Raw genomic sequence first — 12,327 nt, forward strand, 5'->3', positions numbered from 1 at the left:
CTGTGCGCACTGGAAAACGGAATTTTCTTAAGAAAATTCCGCAGGGTCTGAAAGATTACCGCACCCGCAAACCGCATGTGGTTTGCCGCGGTTTGGTACATGTGTTTTAATGCATTCAATGCAATAAAAGCACATTGAAAAAAAAAGTCATTTCCTTCTATGATAGATAGTAGATAGATAAATAGACAGAGGACAGATCACTGCTTTTCTCCAGGCGGTTGTGTGTTCACATTACCGGCCGTGGGAAATGACCTGTGGTTACCCCTGCAGGCTCGTTGCCAGGCTGCATTCAGTGCAGTATCAGTCGCGGCTGGATGCAAGCGACATGGGACATCGCTGTGGATTACGTCGGAGCTCTATGTTTGGGAGGGGTTAATAAAGAAGTGAAACAGGGGCTTTTTTGTGTTCTATTTAAAATAAAGGATTTTTCGGTGTGTGTGTGTTTATTCACTTTACTTACAGGTTGATCATGTCAGCTGTCTCAGACGCTGCCATGATCAAGCCTGGACTTAGTGGCTGCGATGCGCTGCCATTAACTCGTTATTACCTGGATTGCCACCGCATCACGGCAATCTGGAAGAGCCGGGACACTCCAGGACTGTCGCATAATGGATGCGACAGTCCCGGGGCAGCTGCGGGCTGATATTCTCGGCTGCGGGAGGGGAAGGGGGGGGGACATTAACCCTGGCCTTCGCTCTCCCCAGCCTGAGAATACCGGGCCGCCGCTGTGTGTACCTGGCTAAAACTGTAAAAATACGGCGGAGCCCACCTTTTTTTTTTGCGATGTATGTGTGCGAGTGCGATGTCTGTGTGCGTTTACACTCTGCTCCGCTTCCTCTGCCTGTCATAATGACATCACTTCCCTGCAAACCGCAGGCAGCAATGAACATTATGTCCCGAAACCGCAAAATACCGCAGGGAATAACGCAGGAAAACGCAGTGAACCGCACAGAATTTGCTACCTGCGTTATTCCCTGCGGGATTTCACAATTACATTGCAGTCAATGGAGTGAAATGCTGCAGCGACGTGCAGAAAAGAAGTGATATGCAATTGTTTTTACGGTCATTGCTGTCAAAATCTGTATAGTGCGCACAACATTTTTTTCCCCATAAGTTTTGCTGGTGAATCACTGCAGAGATGTTATGAACATAACATGCAGCAAAACCGCAGGAAATCCGTGGCAAAAACCGGCAAGTGCACACAGGGCTTAAGTCCTTTTTTCCTTCATCCATTATCCTTTGTGTGAATGTAGCCTTAGGCTCTGTTCACACAAGAAAAAGGATTTTTCTCAAGAAATTTCTTAAAAAATTTGAGTGAAGGATTAGCGCACCTGCGTTAAAAAAACGCACCGAAAAACGCATGCGTTTACCACGTTTTGGGCGCATTTTTTTTGCAGATTGGTCCCTGCGTTTAATGCTTTAACAGCAATAATATAGATAGATAGATAATAGATGAGAAAGACCTATATAATGTCCTACCCCCCTGCATATTCTAAGCTGGCACCCTTTAGTGACTTTCATGTGGCACTAAAGGGTGCTTAGCCTTGTCTTTAACCAAAAAATAAATTAAAAAAAAATATAATAAATAAATAATAATAATAATAATAATAATAATAATAATAATAATAATAATAAATACACACACACAACAGACGTGGGGTCCCCCCTATCTCTTGTAGCCAGCTAGGGTAAAGCAGACGGCTGCAGCCTGCAGACCACAGTTGGCAGCTTCACCTTGGCTGGTAATCCAAAACAGAGGGCACCCCACGCTGTTAGTTTAAATTAAATAAATAATTTAAAACAAAAAACGTGGGGTCCCCCCAAATTGGATCACCAGCCAAGGTAAAGCGGACAGCTGTGGTCTGGTATTCTCAGACTAGGGAGGTCCACCGTTATTTTTAGGCTGGGGAGTGTCCAATAGCAGGCCACAGCCGCCCCAGAAGTGGCAAATCCATTGGATGTGCCAATCCATTGGATGTGCCAATCCTGGCGCTTCGTCTTAACTCTTTCCATTGCCCTGGTGCGGTGGCAAACGGGGTAATATATGGGGTTGATGCCAGATGTGTAATGTCACCTAGCATCAAGCCCTAGGGTTACTGATGTCACACATCTATCAGATACCTGACATCACGAACCCAGTCAGTAATAAAAATTATTTTGAAGAAAAAAAAAAAAAAAACACACTGCCTAAAACATTCACTCTTTCACCAAAATCAAATCCAGGTGCAGCGTAATCCAATAAGGTGGTCTCACGACGATCCATACCATAGTCACTGTCCCAGTCAATGAAGAACAGAATGTTCCCCATTGGCTGGGAGAGTAGTGCAGTGACCTGAGCTAACATCAGGAGGTCAGCCCAGGTCACTGCAGGGGGATGATGAGCGCTGCTGTCAGGAGGTTAGATGAGATAATTACCTGCTATGACGATCTCCTGCTCTCCTGATGTCAGCACTGTCACTGACTTCTATGCCCGCCGCGTTCTCAGAAGTATCGGGGGAGCTCGTGACGTCACCGCTAGTGACAGTCTCGGGCCGTCCACGAGACGTGATGTGAAAACGCTGCGGGCATAGAAGGCAGTGACAGCGCTGACGTCAGAAGAGCAGGAGATCGTCACAGCAAGTAATGAGCTCATCTAACCTCCTGACAGCAGCGCTAGTCATCACCGCGGCTGCCCGCACTGCAGTGTGAGAAGCTGCGGATACTGCAGTGTGGGCAGCCGCGGGGCTGGAGCGGGACACAGGCTGCACGGGCACCCGACGGAGGTCACACGGAAGTGCTTCCATGCGGCTTCTGGGGATTTTGCGGGCCCATTGACTTGTAACGAGTCAAGGTCCGTTATCACGGAACAGAATAGGACATGTTACATAATAACGGAGCGGACATACGGCATCCTGTGTGTTTTTTGTAGGATCAGATGCTTCTATGTGCCATCCGATCCTACACAAAAGACATTGAAAAAAAATAGTCCTGATGATTACATTACAGTCAATGGAGTGAATAACGCAGTTAGCTGCAGAAAAGAAGTGACATGCACATTTTTCTTAAGAAAATCTACCAAAAGAATTTAAAAAAAAAAAAAAAAAAAAAAAAAAAAAGTGTATGCACAGCTAATTTTTTTTTGCCATAGGTTTTGCTGGGGAATGTCTGCAGAAAGGTTACAACCATTTTCTCAAGAAATATCTGCAGCAAAAACAAACGCAGGTAAAAAACACAGTGTGTGAACATAGCCTCAGATCAGGAATAAAAAAGCCATTTATAGGACATTTCATAACTTTCCAAATTCCTATGAAAAAATATTCAGCACATTCTGCATTGATCTACTGTACCCAATTTATTATATATTTTAGGAGTCAGAGTCGGTCATTTTATACAGACTCAACCAAAATGAACACAGACTCCAAAGCCCTGCCAAAACACACAGCTAAAAATACCCAAGAACGGCTAAGAGGAAGACGTACTATTCTGAAGGGTCTTCTATGAGCCCTGACTTAAATCCTATTGAGCATCTTTGGAAAGAACTGAAACAGGCAACCTTCACACACCAGACAGCTGGAGCAGTCTGCTCTTAAAGAGTGGGACAAAATACCTGTCGAGAGGTGCAGATGTCTCATTGACAGTTACAGGAATTGTTTGATTGTACAACCTTTTGAGGCAATCAAATATTAAGTTAAGGAAGGGTAACATTTCTGTCCAGGCCTATTTCATGAGTTTGTTTGTTTTTTTAAAACTCTGTAGAAGCTGAAAAACAATGTCTGACTACCATTTGTTCATTTTCTTAGATTTTTAATTTATTACTAGATGTAGTACCCGGGCATTGCCCGGGATAGTAACCTTCTGTCTTTCCCCGTCCCTTTCCCAGCCTGTCCCAGTTTCTGTCCCCGCCCAGTCTGTCTGTCCCCTTCCCCTTCTCTGTGTTTTTGTCTGTCTCTCTCATTCCCTGTCTGTCTCTATCAGTCTTCCCATAATATATCTTATTACCTCACACAAGCTTCTTATACTAACAATTTATTTTGTTCCTATAGCAACCAATCACAGCTGCTATTAATAACCTAATGGCTTGCAGCTCCATTGACTTTAATGGAGGCAGGCTTTTTGGAGTTTAACTGTAAAAGCGCTGGGTTAAGTTTTCCCGTCAAAACAGTCTATGACGTTCCCTGAGTCACATGGAGTGTGCAAAATTTAGTGATTGTAAATGCGACGGTGCGGATTCCTTTAGCGGGCGGACACACACACACACACACACACACACCTTTATATATTAGATTACTTTTGTCAGATTCAAGTTATTTCTGTGGGTTTTTCTTTCATCAAAGGAGGGGTACCAACAAATTTGGCTAGGTGTGTATTACAAATCTTGTTGCACAGATATTATACTAATTGTATTATATGCTCTAAAATTTGTGGTATTCTATAACAGTGGTTTGGCTAACCAATTTCCAGATAGTACTTGAGTCTGTCTTGGGAGCATTCTCGGTTTTATAATTGTATCTTTTACATTTTAATTTCTCGAATAAAGATGTTTCTTTGTTATTATGCATGGATCTCTTATCTCCAGTTTATTTCACAAAATAAATTTGTTGGTGGTTTCCTACAATTATTCAAGTGTCATGCTTAAATTTAGAAATTGCACTTACTGTAGTTGAATAATAGGCATGTGTAAATAACCCAATTACTAATTATGTGCAAGAAGAACTTTTAGGCGCAGCAATATTATATCAAAATATAATAATTACTTTAATTGTATAGAAAAAAAACAAAAAAAACAAACAACACTGCTAATGTATGGCGGTAAATGGGAGAATGGTGCAGTTTACTTACCAGGATTGAAAAGACAATTCCAGAAAGAAAGCATATTGCAAACCATTTCACTCGAGTGCCAAAATTTAATGAAGAGGAATCCAAAACCTAATAAATAAGTAAAAATATATTAATGGCCTGTTCATGTAATATATATATTTTTTGTTACAGTTAAAATTTCTATAGCAAGCAAAAAAAAATAAATAAGACATGCGATCATAAGTCTATGTAGGGGCCAGCACCCTCTGACAATAGGCTTCAGGAGAGGTTGGATTTCATGGCATCTTATCTTTTTTTTACCTCAGAAGAGCAGTTACCAGAAATGTTCGGCACAGGCTCATTTCATCATCCCATTAAAATAACTATCCACTTGACTTTAAATGCATGTTTATGGGAGAGAAGAACAGCATGTGTGTAGTTGCTTTAATTGTTAAAGAAGGTCTAAAGATTGGTTCGTGGTTTACAATGTATCAAACAAACATCCAAAAGCCTGAAATTGGATGCAACATGCAAATTGCTTGACTCTCCAAAACATATATACAGATAATAGATTACCGTATATTTTTATAAGCTTATAGTTATATAGAATAGATATAGGTCCCATTTATAATGTGAACACTACCTTTTCTGGAGTAGATGACAATCCTTCCGTAAGCAAGGGAAAAAAAAAACAACAATGCAAAAATAAAAATCAGTTTCATTATATAACTCTTAGTTGGGTTGGGCTGTTACTTGCCATCACCTCTGCTTACTCACAAACTGCTGTATTGTATTTTGCATTTCTCTACCTGTAGACTGTCCCGAAATCCGGAAGATTTTGAAAATCTAGTGAAGCTAGAAGACTGTGGCATTATCCATAGAAAATCAGTTAACAGATTCTATAAAAATCTGAACACACAGCAACTTTTTTCTATTCAATGAATCTCCCCCATGGCATGTGTACATACAGGAATGAACACAAGATCAGCAGTTGTCCAGTCTCACTGTAGCTGAGGACCAAATACAATAGCCTTTGCCCTTTACTAAAAAGGAGTTTTGAAGGTTAAAAAGAGAAGGTGTCGACAAAAAAAAAAAAAAATTCAATAAATGAAAAAAATTTATGTGTTTTAATGTTTTGTTTAAATATTATTTGTTTTTAATTGAGCAAAAAATATAAAAAAAAAAAGTTTGATATTGTCCACTGTTAAACACTAGGGGGGGGGGGGGGGGGGGGGAAGCTGTTGAAATCCTAGAGAAATCCCACTGTAGAATTAGCCTGGATTACAGCTGCAGTAAAGTGGGCAGAATCTGCTCTCCTGTGTGTGTGATGTCACCTCCCCCTCCTAATCTGAGTGTTTCCAACAGATGAGAAAATGAAATGTAGGGACACAGTGCAGAGCCATTTTGTTGGTGATCACAAATGTCTAAATTGTCACCAAGGACAGCTGGAGTATCACACAGGTTAGGATGAGATACACGGCTCAGCAGACAGTATCACACAGGATAGGATTAGATACACAGCCCTGCATACAGTATCAAACAGGAGAGGAAAATAAAAATAAATCTTTATTTATATATAGCACTAACATATTACGCAGTGCTTCACATACATCAGGAACGCTGTCCCCATTGGGGCTCACAATCTAAATTTCCTATTTGTATGTCTTTGGAGTGTGGGAGGAAACCGGAGTACCCGGAGAAAACCCACAGAGATCAATGGTGAGCCCAAATTTGTACAGAGATTATCAACTCTACATAGTGCTGCGGAATATGATTGCGTTATATAAGCAATGCATAATCTAAGAAAATAAACAAGGTGATGCCTGCTCATAGCCATCTCTCATACAAGACATGACATCCAGCACTGTCATTATACCTACAACCAACTTCAGAGCTCAAGTACATCGCTCGTGAAATAATGGGGGGGTGGGGGGGGGTGGGGGGGAAGAGTGAGATAGATATCAACTAGCCATCTTTCACAGGAGCATGGCCAGCAATTCACATGTGTTTCGAGTGTTGTAAAAAGACCTCTGCAGAGGAGTGCACCGGATCTGCCACGTGTCCACACCCTAGAATGCAGAATGGACTTCTACAAGATTAGAAACAATTGTTGATTCCGATAGCTGAGGTAAGATGCAGGGACACACTTTCACAAGTAACTTTACAGCTGGAAAATACGTAATTACTGAACACCCAGAACTGGGGAGGAAAAAAAAAAAAAAAAAAAAAAGAAAAAAAAAAAAAAAAACACCACACAACCCAATAACGGTAAGTAACTACGTATTTTTCCCGTCACCCATGACAGCACCCCGAGAGAATTACAAAGACAGAACAATTCTAGGGAGGTACTACAGCAGGGGTGGGGAACCTCCGGCCCTGGGGGCTGTAGTGCTGGGGTCGCCAGCCTTTTAAATGACCACATGCACTGTTTGGGAGAACCAATGGGCTCTCCCGCTGTCCAGTAGCGTAATCAACGGTGTGTGCCCGCCCCTCTGTCCCCTCGTGCTGTGTGTGTGCGCCCGCCCCTCTGTCCCCTCGTGTGGTGTGCCCGCCCCTCTTCCCTCCGGAGCGATCTGCCCGCCCCTCTTTCCCCTCGTGCGGTCTGCTCGCCCCTCTGCCCTCCGGAGCGATGTGCCCCCTCTGCCCTCGGAGCGATGTGCCCGCCCCCATGTCCTGTCGTGTGGTGTGACCGCACCTTTCAACTCCAGAGCGATCTGCCCGCCCCTCTGCCCTCCGGCCTGCACTGTCTCCAGCGCTGTGTGTGCTTGCCTGTACTGTGCTCCCCGTCCAGTACTTTGTGTACCCTCGCCCCAGAGTTGTGTGCAACGATCAGTGCTGTGTCCCTCACCCCATGCTGTCTATCACCTCAGGTTTGTGGCTCCCCGGTAATGTCAGGGCTCTGCAGGTGCTGTGTGCAGAGCCTTGACATTACTGGGGGGCAGTGCTGTGTGCCCTCCCAATGCTGTGCATCACCCCCAGTGTTGTGTTCCCCCAGTGATGTCTGTGCCCCCCCTCAGAGATGGCTTTGCCCCCAGCGTCTCCTGTTATGTGTATGCCCACCAGCCCCTCTTGCGTTGTGTATGCCCACCAGCCCCTCTTGCGTTGTGTATGCCCACCAGCCCCTCTTGCGTTGTGTATGCCCACCAGCCCCTCTTGCGTTTGCCTTCAGCGTCTCCTGTGACTTATACATCACATTGGAGATGCTGGGGGCATATACATCACAGGAGACACTGGGGACATACACAACACTGGAGGGGCTGTGGGCATTTACATCACAGGAGGGGCTGGGAGCATATATAGCTCCTCATGTGATGTATGTGCCTCCAGTGTCTCCTGTGTTGTGTATATACAGCAGTCCCAGCGTTTCCTTTCTGTGGTGTATACGTCAGTCCCAGCGTTTTCAATGTGATGTATATGCCCCCAGCCCCTCCAGTGATGTATGTGCTGTGCGTGCCGCCAGCGTCTCCCATGTGCTGTGCGTGCCTCCAGCGTCTCCCATGTGCTGTGCGTGCCTCCAGCGTCTCCCATGTGCTGTGCGTGCCTCCAGCGTCTCCCATATGCTGTGCGTGCCTCCAGCGTCTCCCATGTGCTGTGTGTGCCTCCAGCGTCTCCCATGTGCTGTGCGTGCCTCCAGCGTCTCCCATGTGCTGTGCGTGCCTCCAGCGTCTCCCATGTGCTGTGTGTGCCTCCAGCGTCTCCCATGTGCTGTGCGTGCCTCCAGCGTCTCCTATGTGATGTATATGATTTAGCAAATATTATCACAAAGAGTTGACTGCGCTTCAGACCGAGACAGAAAAGCAGTTGTGAGAAGAAACATGATTAGTATCATCCAACATCACAGCCTCACCAAAGAGAAGCCGCTCCGTCCGCCACAGTAGGGGTGAGTTAATTGTTTGACCAAATATAGCCGGGTAATTTTCACATTGACAATTTTGTGCGGCCCCCGAAGGTTGGTAGAAATTTCCAAATGGCCCCCAGCTGAAAAAAAGGTTCCCCACCCCTGTACTACAGCTTGCAGAACCCATCTCCCAAAAAGGTGAGATCAGTGAAAGATAAATCCAAGCGATAGGTAGGCACTATTTAAAAAAAAAAAAAAAAAAAAAAAAAAAAAAAAAAAAAAGGGGGGAAGGTGAGGTCCATATGCCGCCTTACAGATCTGTTCAATGGTGACTTCCGATCTCTCAGCCCAGGAAGACGCCATCGCTCTTGTGGAATGAGCCTTAAAACCTGCAGGTACCTCCCTACCACTGGTTAAGTAGACAACTAAAAAAGCACCCCTGATCCACCGAGCTACAGTGGATCTGGAAGTTTCAGCCCGAGACACACACACAGAGAGACAGAGACAGACACAGAGACAGTTGTAGGCCATGTTTGACATCCAGGCAATGCCATTTCTCCTCCTCCTGATCTTTTGGAGGATCATAGAAGCATGGGAGAACAATCTCCTGATTTTTATGGAAACTACCTTCAGAAGGAAAGCAAGGTCAGGCCGTAGGACCACCCTGTCAACAAAAAAAACCTGAGTAAAAAGAAGTGTCGATGAATAAGGCATGGATGTCACTGGACTATGTGCTGAAGTTAAAGGTCACGTCTCTGTCGTTCGTGAAGCATTCCCCTTCAGACTTTTCCGACTCGTCAAACACGGGGGAAGGCAAGTGCACCCTAATTATGGTCACTACTCATTTGAGACAGGGAGCTCAGGGATTTCTTGATCTTTGCCCTAATCAAGGATCTTAGAGCAGTGACAAACTCCAGGGTCTCCTCAGAGGGTTTGTAGTCCTGACAAAGCTTTTTAGCCCATGAACTGGACAGTTCTTTGCTGCAGATAGCGCATTCCCTGTGCCTGGTTTTAGAACTGCACTGCTTAGGTCTATCTTAAACTTTTAAACTTTCATAGAGATCACTCACCCTTAAAAGTGAGCAGGCGGGTACCGTGCTGGAAGGAGGAATAACATCAGCTGCTGACTCCTCTGGAGGGCTTTCTGGATCTACCAGATTTCAGGTTTCTCTGACTGGACAAGTGTCGCCACCTACTTGATGCGGCAATGGGAGTACCGCCGCCGCTGGACGGAGTATCGGGGCAGATGGTGTGGAGCAGCAAGGTGTCAGTCCCTCCGCAGGTAGAGAAGGCCCCGGCCTCTGGGGTTTTGGTGGATATTTGGGAGCGCAGAGTGACCAGGGTACTCACTGTGGGTAGTCGTGGTGCTGGATGAGGATTAGAGATTAGACACACACACACACACACACACACTGCAGGTAAACCAAAGTCTCTGTGCACCACTGTCACTGAGGGGAGCCCGTCCAGGTATCCACTCCCACCGGTGTCACTTGGTAATCCTGAGCCCACCCCCGTGCACAATTTAGTTGTCTGTTGTGGCCCCTTGGCTTGAAGCCGATAGAGCCCCGCTCACTATGTATAGTGTAACTGTGCTCTTGATGGCTGGCACTTGGGATTTTAGAGTGCTGCTTTACTGGAAAACCCTATCCTCAGCGTTGTGTTGATGCCTTCAATCTCTGAGCTCTTAGGGAAGTTTGTGAATATACTCTCCCTCCCAGGTTAATTATCAGGACATTGAATTGGTTCCTGACCTAGGGTCCTGTACCCAGTCGTGCTTGGTACCCGGTCAGTTCTTTTGGGTTTTTTGATGCCGACAGTCCTCCTAGACTAGGGGTCTCAAACTCGGCTGGGTGTATGGGCCACAGGGGGGGCCACATTCTTTGCAGGACAAAGTGACATTTTTATTGGTACCATTTATTTTTTTTTTATTTCACACCTTAGGATCACTAATTTTGAATATTTTTCACTTGTTTATTATAACAAATGTGCACATTCTTTGTTTAAATATAAAAAAAAAAAAAAAAACATTTTGATGGTATAAAAAAAAAAAAAAAAAAAGTTGTGCCTTATTTTGAGGGCTTTTTTTTTTTTTTACATTTTATCCCTTTCTTGTAACTAATAGTGTTAGGCTACTTTCACACATCCGGTTTGAGCCCTTTGGCTCAATCCGGCTGTGGAAGCTATGCAACGGATGCGGTGAAAACACCGCATCCTTTGCATAAGTTTTTCCCATGCGGCCCGCCCGGTTTTTGCCACTTGCGGCATGCTACTGAGCATGCGCAGTGGCAAAAACCGCATGCGGCGGCCGGATGCGGTATTTGCCGCATCGCGCCGCATCCGGTCGCCATAGGCATGCATTGAGAGATGCGCCGCATCGGCCGAATGCGGCGCGATGCGGTTTTTTTTGCCGCACGAAAAAACGTGCCAGGCAACGTTCCATCCGGCCGCCGCATCGGCTAAATCTGCCGCATGCGGCAAAAACCGGATGGAACGCAAGGCCATGCGGCACAATACGGCACTAATTAAAGTCTATGCAGGAAAATCGCAACCGGCAGCAAAAAAAACCGGTTGCGATTTTCCTGCAAAGTGCCGGATTGTGCCGCAGAAGAAAAACCGGATGTGTGAAAGCAGCCTCACAATTAGCACTATATAGAAATTTTGGCCAACATCTTTTAGTAATGTTCCCCATCTTATTCTAATGTGCCCATCCTTGTCCCCTTGTAGTATTGTGCCCCATCCTACAGTAATGTGCTCATCCTTGTCTCCATCCTATAGTAATATACCCCATCCTTGTCCCCATTTTATCGTAATGTGCCCATCCTGTAGTAATGTGTCCATCCTTGTCCCCATCTTATAGTAATGTTCCCTTATCCTTGTCCCTTGTAGCAATTTCCCTATCCTGTAGTACTGTCCCCATCATATAGTTGTACCATCCTACAGTAATGTCCCCATCCTATAGTAATGTGCCCAGCCTTGTCCCCTTCCTGTAGTAATATGTTCATCCGTGTCCCCCTTCTTTAGTAATCTCCAGTGCCTTGCCCCCATTCTATAGTAATGTCCCCATCCAATAGTATTGTGCCCATCCTTGTAATGTCCCCATCCTATAGTAATGTGCCCACCTTGTCCCTATTCTATAGTAATGTGCCCACCTTGTCCCTATTCTATAGTAATGTGGCGGCGACTGAAAGGGGCAGTGGCGCTATAAAACTTACCAATTACTCTCAGCTTCCACAAACTCTGGAGTGAAGCTGAGGGCAGCAGTCTCCGGCCCCAGATCCACAGTGATTGGAGAGATCGGTCACAAGGCCGGTTTCTCCAATCAGAGCTGGGGACGGGTGAAAGAGGTCACCCAGCTCCAGCCAATGATCAGTGCTTGGTGAAAGGATGCAGTTCCCTGTGGCACCCTCATATTCAGGGGCGCCACACATGCCATCATGCGCCCCAGCCTGCCAGCTCTTACCGAGTAAGCTTGCCATATTGCCGCTGCGGGCAGCATTCCAGCACACTCCGGCCCCAGTGGACCATGGTGGCAACATGGTGCAGGGAAACCCCTGTCAGCACGCACAGACACAGCCCCCGTAAGTCTTCTGTAGTGCGTCCTCCGCCGGCTGAGGCAGGGCCTGTGCCGCTGCCCTGATGCTTCGGCAGGGACCGATAGGTAGTCGTCTTCATCCCCTCAGGGCTCTGAACCACCACCTGGGAGGTTCCCCGTT

The 12,327-nt window shown here is 45.7% G+C and overlaps 1 protein-coding gene across 4 annotated transcripts in view; it reads right to left on the minus strand.

The window, feature by feature from the left end:
• SFT2D1 (SFT2 domain containing 1) overlaps positions 1 to 12,327 on the minus strand; it is a 249,606-nt gene that overhangs the window by 208,546 nt on the left and 28,733 nt on the right. For all 4 annotated transcript variants that reach the window (XR_012751622.1, XM_075339762.1, XM_075339761.1 and 1 more), the window contains exon 2: positions 4,819 to 4,905. Coding sequence is in view for 3 of the 4 variants with exons in the window: in XM_075339762.1 (XP_075195877.1) it covers positions 4,819 to 4,905 (87 nt within the window). In the remaining variant the exon portion in view is untranslated. The remainder of the gene's footprint in view (positions 1 to 4,818; positions 4,906 to 12,327) is intronic.

Source organism: Anomaloglossus baeobatrachus, chromosome 3 (assembly GCF_048569485.1).
Source record: "Anomaloglossus baeobatrachus isolate aAnoBae1 chromosome 3, aAnoBae1.hap1, whole genome shotgun sequence".
Lineage (NCBI taxonomy): Eukaryota > Metazoa > Chordata > Amphibia > Anura > Aromobatidae > Anomaloglossus > Anomaloglossus baeobatrachus.